This window comes from Hyperoodon ampullatus (assembly GCF_949752795.1).
Source record: "Hyperoodon ampullatus genome assembly, chromosome: 11".
Classification (NCBI taxonomy): domain Eukaryota; kingdom Metazoa; phylum Chordata; class Mammalia; order Artiodactyla; family Ziphiidae; genus Hyperoodon; species Hyperoodon ampullatus.
This window is the reverse complement of record NC_136924.1, coordinates 39,720,829-39,735,848: the sequence shown is the minus strand read 5'-3', so window position 1 is coordinate 39,735,848 and position 15,020 is coordinate 39,720,829. Positions and strand designations below refer to the sequence as shown.

Sequence of the window (15,020 nt, the reverse complement as noted above, 5' to 3'; positions counted from 1 at the left end):
AGAGTCATGTACCACAATGTTTATTGCAGCTCTGTTTACAATAGCCAGGACATGGAAGCAACCTTAGTGTCCATCGACAGATGAATGGATAAAGAAGATGTGGTATATATATACAATGGAATATTACTCAGCCATAAAAAGAAAAGAAATTGTATATATATACAATGGAATATTATTCGGCCATAAAAAGAAACGAAATTGAGTTATTTGTAGTGAGGTGGATGGACCTAGAGTCTGTCATACAGAGTGAAGTAAGTCAGAAAGAGGAAAACAAATACCGTATGCTAACACATACATATGGAATCTAAGAAAAAAAAAAAAAAGGTCATGAAGTACCTAGGGGTAAAACAGGAATAAAGACACAGACCTACTAGAGCATGGACTTGAGGATATGGGGAGGGGGAAGGGTAAGCTGTGACAAAGTGAGAGAGTGGCATGGACATATATACCCTACCAAACATAAAATAGATAGCTAGTGGGAAGCAGCCGCATAGCACAGGGACATCAGCTAGGTGGTTTGCGACCACCTAGAGGGGGTGGGAGGGAGGGAGACGCAAGAGGGAAGAGATATGGGAACATATGTATATGTATTACTGATTCACTTTGTTATAAAGCAGAAACTAACGCACCATTGTAAAGCAGTTATACTCTAATAAAGATGTAAAAAATTTTTTTTAAAAAATACAATAAAAAAATGTGGCTTCAGTCTCTGAATATTAATAGAAACATTTTAAAAGAAGTTGAATTGGTAAATAGATTCCAGAGAAGGAGAACTAAGTTCCGTTCTGATCCTGGTGGTTGTGCTGGGTTGGGGAAAGAGAAGTCTTTGAAGGTACTTATCAACATACTGGATGTGGATTTGCAAACTACACTCCCCCAGCCCCAGTCTAAGAATTGCTTTCAGTGATTCATCAGTGGACGGTTTTCATTCTCCAACATTTTTGCCAGAATAGCAAATACTGGAGAGGTGATTTGGGTTGTCTAAGCGCTTAGTTTTGGAGACCAGTCATTGCAAATGTGTATCTGCCACATTAGAATTTGCATTAGACCATAAGTAGCAATATGAAATGTGACAAAAGCTTCAATAGATTTTTTAAATTTTTTATTTATTTATTTATTATTTATTTTGGGCTGCGTTGGGTCTTAGTTGCTGCACCCAGGCTTTCTCTAGTTGCGGCTAGCGGGGGCTACTCTTCATTGTGGTGTGCGGGCTTCTCTTTGCGGTGGCTTCTCTTGTTGCGGAGCACGGGCTCTAGATGCACGGGCTTCAGTAGTTGCAGCATGCGGGCTCAGTACTTGTGGCTCGTAGGCTCTAGAGTGCAGGTTCAGTAGTTGTGGTGCACAGGCTTAGTTGCTCCACGGCATGTGGGATCTTCCTGGACCAGGGATCGAACCCGTGTCTCCTGCATTAGCAGGTGGATTCTTAACCACTGTGCTACCAGGGAGGTCCCAGCTTCAATAGATTGATGGATTTTAAGGCAGGGTGGTTAGTGTAGTGAGATGAACTTGGGCTCTGGAGTCACAGATTTCTGTGACTAAATGACTTAATAGCAGTGCCATTGCAGGGAGGTCACACTTCTGCTCTGTGAAATGTGGAAAATTTCAACCTCCTCAGAAGGTAGTCTGGGGCTAAATGAGTTAAAACCAAGAGCAGTGCCTGTACCCATTTATAAAGTTTGAGCTCTGCAAATGTAAGTTTCTTCCCTTCCATGTTAACTCTTATCACTACCAAGACTAGGAGGGCATCCAGTCTGGGAAACAGCACGTTTAATCTGTTCTTGCCCTTATTCTGTAAAACTAGGGAACCTTTGAAGCGTCTACCCAAATTATATCTAGTAAAAAATACTCTATCAGAAATCCCAGTCCTGGGTGTCCTTTCTAGGAAAAGGCTTCACAAAGGCCTACCCTGTGAGCCACTCTCCCTCTGGGCCCATTTCCTAGTTATATATGTTTTTAATAGCAAGGAGAAATTTGTCCTTTGGGGAAGACTGAGATAACCGTGCTAGGCTTTGAGGCTGGAATTTTAAGGACTAAGTAAATATCAAACTTGGTTGTATAGGCTTGGGAGCCATTCACCTGTATGGGAAATTGTACTTTGTGTATTTGCATGAAGCTTAATAAAATATATTTATATTGATTATATATTTATTTTAATTTTAATTTCATAATGCTTTTTTGGGGGGAAATAATTATTTTCACTTTAAAAAAATTTTGACATTTTATTTAAAAGTAATTTCAAACCTCCAGAAAATTTGTAAGGATAAGAGTGGTACAAACAGTCGCCATATACCCTTTACCCAGATTTGACAGCTGTGAACATTTAGCCTCGTTTGCTTCTCCCGTGATCTTTCATTCATACATATGTGCAAATAATATATACGAAATACACAATGTGTACATAATTTTTTTTGGACTGTTTAAGAGGATGTTGCTTATATTAATGGTTCTTTAATTCTAAATACTATAGTGTGTATTTCCTTAAGAATAAGAACTATTCTCTTACAGAATCACAGTGCAGTTAACAACTTCAGTAAACTAAACATTGAGATAATAATACTTTAATTTAACCTATAGTCCATATTAACCCACTTGACCCAATGATGTCCTTTATAGAATTTTAGATTTGAAAATGATTTTTTCTACCTTGAAATTATATGAATGTACAGTAAGTACACATGACACTCAGAGAGTTAATTATGCTGTGGCCTCAGACTTTTGGGAAATAGATATATATATTTATACATATACACATATATAAAAATACATATACATATGTAAAATATATATTAGAATATATTTCTATTAATTTTACTTATCTTTTAGATAGACCTAGGTTTTAGATAATTTTGTAGACAACTTGTTGGCTTTTAACTGAGCACAGACTGGCATTCTGGCATTCATGCTGCTTGTGCTTAGTTTGCTGAGGGTGCATGTCAACTCAGACACCAGGATTGAATAGCTGTGAATGTTACTGGAATGCCTATCCCACTAAGAATGTCCTGCCTTACGTCATGAAACCTGCTGTGCTGTCCACTACTTGGATCTGAATTCTCTAATGGGCTGTTATTCTTCTTGTTTGGGCTTAGATCCCCCTCACCAGCTCTGGTGCCGTTCCGTACCTTGTATTCCTGTCCAGATTTGGTGGAATTGACCTGAATATAAATATTATAAAGAAGTAAGTTTTTTTTTCCTCATATGCAAATGTGAAACTTGAAATGATAAGAAATAGGACACAAGGCCATTAGAGATAATCATGTCAACAGATATAATCTTCAGTCAAAAATTTTATTCAGAGAAGATTCTAATGTCTAAATGAGATATATTTCAGAATAAGAGAAATAATATTGTATTAAAAATGGAAACATAGCAAATTAGAACCAGACTAACATATTTCATATGCAATGCATTTCAGATTTGGAAATAAGGAATAAAAATTATTTTTTTTTGGCTGTGCCATGTGGCTTGCGGGATCTTAGTACCCCGACCAGGGATTGAACCCAGGCCCCGGCAGTGAAAGCGCTGAGTCCTAACCACTGGACCGCCAGGGAATTCCCTGGAAATAAGGAATTTAAACTTTGAAGTAGAAGTATTAAGATGCCAAATTTTTAATTTGTTTTTATACATTTTTAATGTCTTTCATTGGATAGTGATAATATTTTGGTAGCTAGAAATGAAATATTTTTAAAAAGATCTTTGTATGAGTTCCTCTTTATTTCATAATTGTAGCATGAGCATGAAGCTCATTTGCTTTATGTGCAAAACGAGAGAGTTAAAGTCTGAACTTTAATGTCTCTATCAGCTGTAAAGTTCTGTGATTCTAGTGTATGATGTAGGAAATATTGTTTTAGTAAAAAAAATTGTTTACTCAGATTATCTGACTCTAAATGGGTAAGCTTCATTTTCTCAGGAATTGTGTAAACAATTATAAAACAATTAAATTTGGTTCTGAAATATTAGCAAATTTTGGTATTACAGCTTTCGTGATTGCATCCATCCTGGATGCAGCTGAGGTGTAAGACTTAGTGCAGCAGTGTGGAGTGGGGAGGGGGAGTTGATGTTCACTGGATGTAGAGTTTCAGTTTTGTAAGGTGAGCAAGTCCCAGAGATCTGTTGCACAACAGTGTGAATACATTAATATTACTGAGCTGTATATTAAAAATGGTTAAGATGGTAACTTATGTGGTTTTTTGTTACCACAATTAAAAAAATAAAAGAATTAGTGCAGCAGCTCCAACAAGAATGACAAGGTATTATCTGCTCCACGATGTGGGACTTCTTTGTGCTCTGATCAGTTGATGTTCCATAAGTGATGAACTAGGATAACTTCCAGGCTCATTCAGAAGGACCACTGGTCATTTTATAGGCTCTATATTCATGCTCTTGACTTAAAACCATCCACATTTGTGGAATAAGTAATCTAATTTGAATATTCTTTGCTGAAAAACTCAACAGTTGGAAATGCTACAACTCAACAGTTGGAAAAGCTAATAATTTGAGATGAAAAGTATCATAAGTTACTTCCTTAAACATAAAAGACTAAATATTTAAACTAAATTTGAAAGATTTCTGACTTACACATGAAGCTAAATTCTCTTTATTGTTGAAGACCACGAATTACAGTGAATAGAAACTTCTCTTTCTAGTACTATGGTAGGCTACCTCCATGAAAAACACTGCCACTGAAAACAAATAAAATGATGGATAAAAGGTAAAATATTTTAATACATTACTGAGCTGGCAAGAAAGTAATTCTCAGAGGCTAAACATGCAGTAAAAATTGGAATCCCGAGAAGGGAGCTTTCTATAAAGCCAGTTTTTACCCTGAAGGTATTGGCCAAATCTTGGTGAATTTGTGTTTCAGTTTTGTTGGCTATTGGGAGTGAAGGGGACAAGAGTCAAAACCTGCAGGGTCTGCCCAAGGTGGAGAAACCTAAGGGAAGACCAGTACAGGCACAGTTGGGACCCCTATACCCTCTTATAAGGATAATCTACAAAATATAAACCTGCATGGCAGAAGGGCACAAGGAAACCTACCAGTTTCAACGCTGGCATTGGGTGAATAGGGGAAAAATTGTAATCACAAGTCAATTCATGAAAATCTGTGTCTAAAATAATGCTACCTGTGTGGTCTGAAAAGTCTCAGGCTAGGAATTTACTTAAAACTGGTCCTGGACTGGGTGTGCCCTTCTGTGGAGGAATACATCTACAACATAGCCCTTAAAGAAAACCACAGATAAAGTGTCACACAAAAAAACCTTGAAAACATATGAAGAGACAAAGAATGAGGACCGCAAACAAATGGAAATCATATCCAGTGGAATCAGATCTCCAAACACGTGGGATATTGGAACTATCAGATACAGAATCTAAAAGTAGTGTTTTAATATCTTTAAAGAAATGAAAGAATGGATTCAATATATGAGTGCAAAACAAGAGGCAATTGAAGAAGTACAAAATGGAACTCTTGGTATTGAAAGATACAATCATTATAGAATAAAATTCAGCGGATGGGTGAAAACAGTGGATTCAGTGAAAAGAGCATTAGTGGAGTGGAAAATAGATCTGAAGATATTATCCAGAATGCAGCACAGAAAGACAGAAAGATACCAAACATGGAGAACAGGTATAAGAGACATGGGAGGGGCTTCCCTGGTGGCACAGTGGTTGAGAGTCTGCCTGCTGATGCAGGCGACATGGGTTCATGCCCCGGTCTGGGAGGATCCCACATGCCACGGAGCGGCTGGGCCCGTGAGCCATGGCCGCTGAGCCTGCACGTCCGGAGCCTGTGCTCCGCAGCGGGAGAGGCCACAACACTGAGAGGCCCGCATACCGCCAAAAAAAAAAAAAAAAAGAGAGACATGGGAGGTGGGAAGAGAAGGCCCAACAATACTTCTTACTGGATTTCCAGATATGTAAGAGAAAGAGTAGGACAGAGATTATATTTGAAAAGGTAATGGGTTAGAATCTCAAGCCAGATAAATAAAAAGGGATGCCTATCTAGACATATCATGGTAAAACAGCAGAACATCAGCATCAAAGAGAAAATATTAAAGGCAGTGAGAAGAAAAAGGAAATTGACTTCAGAAGAGTGACAGTTAGACTGACACTGATGTCTCAACAGTGAGAATGAAATGTATGAGATTGTGGGAAAATGTCTTCAATGCACTGAAGCTAAACATTTGCCATCCTAGAACTTTATACTATGTTTGTAAGAATAAGGATGAGAACTTTTTCTGTGGGAACCCCTGAGAGACTCTCCTCTTCTTGCCATGGTATCTGCTCATCCACTGGTATCAGAGTATTTGGAAAAGGAAGACACATCTGGCACCTTTGCCTATGGTGTTCAAGGTTACCTTTCACCTAGATCTTGTATACTCTCTTTACACTGACTTGTATGAAAATGAGGCAGCCTGTGCATTGAATTATCTGGTCATTAGACTTGGGCTAAATCTTAGGACATTGACAGATTTGCAGCTCAAATTCCCTGAATTGGTGGTGGTGGGACTTATTATTGTGGTCACAGCACTTCCCTTCTGGAAATACGGTTCAAGAGGTCATATTTTGTATCAGCCGAAACTTGATGCCCTTGACAACGTAGAATGAACACAGCACAGAAGAGATATGCCGTCTGTTCTGTCCTGGCCATCTCAGCCTCACCAGAACTGTCTAATATGAGGAAGTTACTGAATGTGCTACGGTGGTTGATTAAGTTGGAAGCAACATGAAGATTAAAGAGGATGTTTTGCATCAGAAGTCATTTAGGACCTGGAGTGATGTCAAGAAGTCTATGCCTCTGAGTGTATGAGAGCTGGTAAGGACAAAATGTGCAACTCCTCTTGCATCTGCCATGGATGACCTCACATCATCTGTAATAATGGCAGTATCATCAATAACCCTTCCAAAACATCCAAGGAATTATTCTATTTAAAATGAGTAAATTGAACCTTTGAGATTTGCTTCTGATGGACATGTCGAACAGTTCTGCTTATGGACCAAAAGTGTTTCCTACTTCGGTAATCCGTGTGGCACTCAGCACAATGCTACCTCCCTGAAGAATAACTACAGACTTCCACGTACAAAGCAACCGAAACAGATCTTAGCAGAAGTTTTTGAAAGCTTTCTGAGCACCATGCAGAAAGATTCACGACGGAGTTCTGAAGAACTTACTGAAGAGCCTGAGAATTATGTTGAAACAAAATTCATTCACAAATACGTGCAGGGTGTCAACGCATTGTTTATAAGGCAAAGCAACAAGAATCAAAGAATTTTTCCCTGTACTTACATCCGGTTTCTTTAATTCAGCATCAATATTTCCTTCATTCAAATATCAACCTTTAGCCATATGTGGCATATATTACAACTAGCTGTCACCTGTGAGAACTTATCGTTCACTGTGGCTTAGACATGAGGTAGAACACAACCGACCTTCCTGTGTAATGTCACATTTCAGACATCAACATGTAGGGCCAACTGAACTATGGAAGAGTGTGTAAAAGAAGAAAGAAACTGCATGGATCTGATTCTAAGAAGTTAAAAAACAATACACATAAAAAGGAGACTGTGGACTGTGTCAGATTCAGACTGATGCCCTATTTCCCTCCTCTCCCTGACTTATTAGCCATTTTGTGACCATGTACTTTGCCCTCAAGTCTCAAATCTGATAATTGAATTTTTCCTCTCTTTTTCTATTCTAAAATCTTCCCTTGCTTACCTGATGACCGTAACCAGCTTTATTTGTCCAAGTTTCCGGGGCTTCATGTCCTCCCTCTCTCCTCCCACAAAGTTTCTAAGTAGATCTATTATTGCTCTGACAAGGCTGAAAAAAACATTCATTCACAAGACCATGTATTGCAACATTCCTTGGCCAGGCCAGGTACCACAAATTCAAGTGGATAAAGCAAGCAACAGTGGTAGAACATCTGTCAACAGAGCAGATGTGAAGTTGACTCTAGGCAGGTAGCCTGGGTAGCTTGAGAAAAAAGGAGGAAAGAAGGCTTTTGGCCAAGAGAAGCAGGATTTGGAGGGGAAAACTTGTTTGCTACAAAGAAACAAGCAGCTAAAGGAACTCCAGTAAAGGAACCGATTCAAACAAAAGAAAAGAAGCCTTCTGCATAACATCTTGAATTTCTATGCCTCTAAAGGTCAATTCAGTTTGGACGGTTTCTTTGAATTTCTGAAGATTAAAGACATGATAGAAGTCACTGAGGAACATTTTAAAAAATAAAGACGGAGGGTGAAATACAGACATTGCAGACAAAAACTGAGACAGTTTACCTCCTACAGATCTTGACTAAAGGAAATCATAAAAGATATGCTAAACGGCAGAAGGCAAGTGACCCTATGGTACCCGGTACCCACAGGGCCCTCTGTGCCCTGGCTGGCCTCCCTGACAGGCGCTCTCTGCTCTCCTCTTTCTTCACTGTGTCCTCTTCTTGTTGCTCCCGTCTTAGGGCTTTTGACTGGTGGTTCCCCAGTGTCCGCAGCGCTTCTCCCCCAAATAAAGCTGTAGGTCACTCGGCTCACACCCATGAGGTTAACACACAGATGTGATTTTCTCATTCTAGAATGTGAGCTCCATGAGGGCAGGCAACTTTATCAGTTTTATTTATGGATGTATCCCAAGCCCCTAGGACCATGTTTGGCACATAGTGGGTGCTTAATATATATTTGTTGAATAAGTCGATGGAAAAACAGCAATGACAGCCAACAAACGACACGTATAGTCAGCAACCTGAATGACTCTCGCAGACGTAATATAGTGAAGGAGGAAGAAACATACGAATGCTTCTGTTCATATGTGAAGTTCAAAACCAGACAAACTGAACTCTATTGTTTAGGGATACATACCTAGGTGGTAAAATTATAACAAAATAAAAGTAAGTGATATCTTAAGTGCTAGGAGGAGAGGAAATATTATGATTGGAGAAAGGCAAATGGGAGCCTCTTTTGTTTGGCTTTAATTCTTTTTTTTTTTTTTTTTTTTGGCGGTACGCGGGCCTCTCACTGTTGTGGCCTCTCCCGTTGCGGAGCACAGGCTCCGGACGCGCAGGCTCAGCGGCCATGGCTCACGGGCCCAGCCGCTCCGCAGCATGTGGGATCTTCCCGGACTGGGGCACGAACCCGTGTCCCCTGCATCGGCAGGCAGACTCTCAATCACTGTGCCACCAGGGAAGCCCTGGCTTTAATTCTTGATTTGAGTAATTGTTAAACAGGTGTTTGCCTTAATTGTAAGTAAACTATGTATATGTACTGTATGTACTTTTCTGCGTAAAGGTTATATCTCACAATAGCAATTTAAAACTCAATGAATTTAATAAACGTATTAGACACAGCTAAAGAAATAAGTGAACTGGAAGATCGGTCAGAAAACATTAGCCAGAATGTAACAGAGACATAAATGATGTAATTGGAGCTCTGTAAAGAAAGCAGTGAGAGATGGGACAGGTAATAGCCAAAGAAACAATGGCTGAGGATTGTCCAGAACTGATGAAAAGTGCTATCCTGCAGATTCAAGAAGGCAAATCTCAAAAAGGATTTAAAACGGGTGGGGGCAGAACCCCAAAGAGCAAGAGACCTTAAAGGCAGCCAAAGGGCAACATTTACTCAAAAGTGACTGCTGAGTTGTAACAATGGAAGCCAGGTGAAGAGTGGATTAAAAACTACGATGTGTTGGAAGAAAATCACTGCCACCCTAGAATTGTGTATCTAAAGAAAATATCTTTCACTATTTTAAATATTGAAGTAAAGACATTCTCAAACAAAAATGGATTTGGCCCCCAACAGGCCCAGAAAAAGAAACTCTAAGGGTATACTTTAGGTAGAAGGAAAGTGATCCCAGGTGGAAGGTTTGAGATGATGCAAGAAGGGATGCCGAGGGAAGATGGCTGAACACCTGGCAAGTACAGGACATACTAATGACTGTAGGGAATACTGATGGCTTCTGGAATTTAAAAATAGGATAGAATTAGAACACATGGTAGTAGTAATATATAAATTGAGAGGAGGGACTGGAGTCAAATGTTCTGGAGTTGCTACATTGTCCAGTCGGAAGACGAAAGTTCTGATTAACTTGAGTCTTTGAAAATTATGCTGGTTGCAATTTCCAGAGCAATTACTACAAGTCTAAAAGTGGAGTGTATAACTCCCAAACTTACAGAGGCACAAAAGTGGAATGATAAAAATGGTATCAACCCAAAAGAAGGCAAGAAGCAGCAGAATAGGCAGGACAAATAGAAATCCTGAATATATCAGTAATTCTAATAAATATACCACTTGAAAGACAAAGATAACAGATAGTAAAATCCACTAAGAGAAAAACCTAAACATAGTTTTATAGAAAGGTTAAAAGTAAAAGGATTTAAAAAGACATACTATTCAGGCTTCCCTGGTGGCGCAGTGGTTGAGAGTCCGCCTGCCGATGCAGGGGACACGGGTTCGTGCCCCGGTGTGGGAAGATCCCACGTGCCGCAGAGCGGCTGGGCCCGTGAGCCATGGCTGCTGAGCCTGCACGTCCGGAGCCTGTGCTCTGCAACAGGAGAGGCCACAGCAGTGAGAGGCCCGCGTACTGCAAAAAAAAAAAAAAGAAAAAGAAAAAAAAAGACATACTATTCAAATAAATACTAATCTAAAGAAAGCTGGCATCACTAAGTTAATATCAGACAGTAGACAGGGCTCCCCTGAGGCAGATACTGAGATGGAGTTTGGGGTACACACTTCCCTGTGAAGGGAAGAGGACTGGAGCCAGACTGGGCAGAGGAGCTGCCACTGGGGCTGAGGAAGCCTTGACCAAATGCAGAGGAGGCGGGGAGGGGGCTGAGGTTGGGAGGGGCGACCTCCTGTGCCCCCTGGGGCAGTGGCATTTCTCCATTTCTTCAGCTGATGGTGGGCACACAGCTGTAAAAAGTCAGGTATGTATGATTTTTATTCCTTAAATCTTAAACATATGTTACAAATAGTGTTTTGTATCTCTTCAATACATAATTAAAACGATTTTAAATATATTACATTTAACACAGAATCATAAGGCTGGGTTCCTGGTTTCATCTTTAACTTGGGCTCGGCACTTAACCCCTCTGAGCCTGTTTCCTCGTGTGTAAAATTAAGTTAATTTATGTTTAAAGCGCTCCAGTGGCTTCCCCTTCCCCAGTGTGAAGTCCAGACTCCTCATCATGGCCCCCACACCGTGGCGCTGGTGTAAGCCTCCATCTCTGGACTCACCCCATGTTCCTTGGCCCTGCTTGGTGGGCTCTGGTCCCCCTGGCCTCCACAGTAGCAGCCCTGGGATGTGCCAGGCTCCTGCCACCTCTGGGCTTCAAGCTGTTGCACGTTCCCTTTGCTTTGCCTGGAGAGCTTTTCCTCCGAGAGGGTGGCTCCTGGCTTGTTAGCTTGTGGGTCTCTATTCAAATGCCCTGTCGTCCACCCCATCCAAGAGAGTCGGCCCATCTCACCCCAGTGTCCAGTCTACCCCCACCTGTCTTTACTGTCTTCAGAGCACTTGTTATTACTTCAGCTTACATTACTTACTTGATTGCTTATTTCCAGTCTGTCACTGTCACTAGCATTAAGCTTTTTGAAGCCTGGGAACGGTGTCCTGCTCGACACCACGCCCAGGCCTGAGTGTAGGAGGCACTGGATAAATACTCTGAAGTGGCCTCTGTTGTCCTTTATCCTCACACTAGCCCTATGGTTAGTTCCAAAGAGAGACTCTGAAGCGGTTTATAGATGCACAGGTAATGCAAAATCAAAAATAGTTAATAAAAGCGAATGGAGACAGGGGGCTGGTATAGACGCACATCCGTCCTAAGCCCTTTGCAGAGGGGCTCAGTGCACACCGCGGGGCGAGCAGGAGCCTGCAGGGGTCAGAACACAGTGCCACAGCCGAGGGTTAAGCGTGGCCCGTGAAGCCAGGCCACCTGGGTCTGAAACCGGTGCCTCGGCTTCCCCACGATGACCTTCGGCTCCTCCAGCCTCCTCTGGAAAGCGGGATGGTGGTGGCCGCTAACCCATGAAGTGAGGGTCATATGAGATGGGGTCTGGCCTCCATGAGGGCTCTCTGTGTGAAGGCCGTAATCACTCCATTCCCACCCCACCCCAGGAGGAGTCGATGTCGTGTGTCATTTTACAGATGAGGCACCCGAGACATGGAGAAGCTATGTCATTTTACAGATGAGGGACCTGACACAGAGAAGCTAAGTAACTGGCCCAAGTTCACGCTTCTGGCAGATGGTAGTGCGTAAGAAAGACCTTGCATTAAAAAATACGTGACTTAGAAATTCTTATAATTTTGATCTCTGTGTGTCCTATGTAAACATTAATGTAGTTAAAACATTTTAACAAAAGATTTTTAATTGTTATCTTTAAGGGGAGGTGAGAGTGAAATGAATTGCTGTCGGACATTAAAAGAACTCGAAGTCCAAGTAGGAGAAAAGGTAATAGAGAGCTTTCAAAGTTCTTCCCCCCATCCCCACCCTTCGTCAAAAGTAATTGCTATTCTTCTGGAAAAGGCAAAACTATGGAAAATTTAAAAGTTTAGTAGTTGCTAGAGGTTGAAGGGCAGAGGGTGGAGAGAGAAGATGATTTAGGTGGAAAGCAGAAGATTTTTAAGGAAGTGAAAATACTCTGATACCATAATGATGGCTACGTGTCATTATACATTTGACAAAACTCACAGAACGTACACCAATAGTGAGCCTTAATGTAAACTAGGGGCTATGGGAGATTACGATGCATCAGTGAAGGTTCACCAATTGAACCAAATGTCCCACTCTGGTTGGGGATACTGATAATGGGGGACAGCATGCATGTGTGGGGACAGGAGGTATATGGAAAATTGCTGTACATTTCCCCCAATCTTGATGTGACCCTTACATTGCTCTTAAAAATAAATTCTTAATAAAAAAACCCAAAATGCCAAAAAAAAAAAAAAAAGTAATTGCTAGCAGAGGGAGCTGATGCAGAATGAGCTGTGTCTTGTCGTCTGCGTTCTCATGCCTCACCCAATAGAGCTCACACGAAAGCCTGTATTCACATGACTTCGCCTGCCCGGATGGCATCCTTTTTGATGAACGACACCAGCCGATGTCCTGGAATATTAATTACTTTTGTATTAACTTTAGATCATTATCAGTAGGGCTGCCCTTTTGGTTTTTGTCTACGACTGAGGCAGGGTTTTCTTTAGAAAGAGAAAACTACTGCTTTTCAGCAGTAAATGCCAATCAAGAGCCGCGTGGTAAAAATAACTGGTGAAACTCAGAGCGACACATATTTAAGAATTGAGTAATTTAGCCACAAAAGCTACTACGTGTGTTTAGAAAGGAGCATATAGCTCTGTTCCTGTTTGCTGATTGTGGGTAGCTATCAGGGCGCACAACTAGGGAGGGAGGAGATGCTCACGGCCGTCGGGGGCTGGAATCGGACCCCTTTTTAAAATGCATTTGAGCCTGTCAGTTATACGAGCAGTTTGAGAATCATAGTTTAATTTACTTGATTCAATATGTTGGTTTGAAATGTGACAAATTTTCTTTCCTTTTTGAACCCTTCTGAGATTGTCAAACATTTCAAAATCAAAAATAGCCAGAAACCCACAAAATGTTTGTCTAAATTTCCCTGGCTTATGCCATTAACACCAGAAAATTCATCCTAGTGTGATAATTTTTTAGCATTATGTGCTCCTAAAAATCTACTTTCACTCTAGTTTATGTTAGTAGGAACCCTGGTGTAATGATTTGCTGCTTCTCTTGTGGTTCATTTGTTATTCTGTAAGAAATATGAAATATTTGTAATTGATATGTAATAGATATTATTTATGGTATATGTCTTTAATTTGTCTCTTCACAAACTTTGTTAATCATGAAATTATCCTAGGAAAGTCAGCTGTTTATGACGATCATGCTTACATAGGTGGGTCAGTAATGCAACGTTACAGTTAGGGGAAGGTAGGGACATAGGCCTAGCTTGTAAGTTACTGAAAGTGAGGCTTCGAAGAGGAAAGCTGAAGGGGAACTCCACCACTGGCCGCCCTTTCATCTCAGTCCTTTTTCATCCTGGCTTCCTTCCCATAGAAGCCCCCTCACTAAGAGTGAGTTTAAAGCAGCGCGGTTTAAAAAGAAGGGTGACGGTGAGAGGCTGAGGAACGGGTGATAGAGGTAACGCCTGACCACAGGGCAGCTCCAAGGCTTTCTCTGCCGTGCAGTCTGGCCAGCACAAGCTGCAGCCCCAACTCTACCTGCCACCCTGGCGCTGGGCAGGCAGGTGGCGTGGACGGGCTCTGCCATTTACCAGCTGGGTGGCCTTGGGCAAAGTCCTTGTCATTGGTGGGGGCTTCCCTGGTGGCGGAGTGGTTGAGAATCCGCCTGCTAATGCAGGGGACACGGGTTCAAGCCCTGGTCTGGGAGGATCCCACATGCCGCAGAGCAACTAGGCCCGTGAGCCACAACTACTGAGCCTGCGCGACTGGAGCCTGTGCTCCGCAACAAGAGAGGCCGCGATAGTGAGAGACCCGTGCACCGCGATGAAGAGTGGCCCCCGCTTGCCAAAACTAGAGAAAGCCCTTGCACAGAAATGAAGACCCAACACAGCCATAAATAAATAAATAAATAAACAAACTCCTACCCCCAACATTCTAAAAACAAAAACAAAAAACCAACCAATTGTCTCTTTAAAAAAAAAAAAAGTCCTTGTCATTGGGCTTCTTCATCTGTCGGTGGGGATAAGAGCACCCACCTCACAGTGCTGTTGTGTGGCTTAAAGGTATCCATCATAAAGCACCTGGAACACTTAGGTGATGCCAGCTGTCATTATTATGGTTATTACTACAGCTTCCTTTGAAGTATAGGTAGGAACTTAAATGAGTGTCATCCCTTCCCACCGACCCCAAAGTAAACAGAACAAACCAAATCCACTCCTCAGCTGCTGGCTGTGTGCAGTAGCATGTTTCCAGCTACAACTCTGGTCCTGCAAACGGGCCACACTCAAACATTGGAGACAGAGAGGAACACCTAGCGATTAGTAAAAGAAGGCTG

At 41.5% G+C, this 15,020-nt stretch overlaps 1 protein-coding gene across 1 annotated transcript in view; it reads left to right on the top strand.

The window, feature by feature from the left end:
• EFCAB6 (EF-hand calcium binding domain 6) overlaps positions 1–15,020 on the top strand; it is a gene marked incomplete at both ends in the record, with an annotated part of 231,404 nt that overhangs the window by 34,209 nt on the left and 182,175 nt on the right. The window contains 2 exons of the mRNA XM_079714428.1: positions 3,087–3,175; positions 12,362–12,428. Of these exons, the coding sequence (XP_079570554.1) occupies positions 3,087–3,175; positions 12,362–12,428 (156 nt within the window). The remainder of the gene's footprint in view (positions 1–3,086; positions 3,176–12,361; positions 12,429–15,020) is intronic.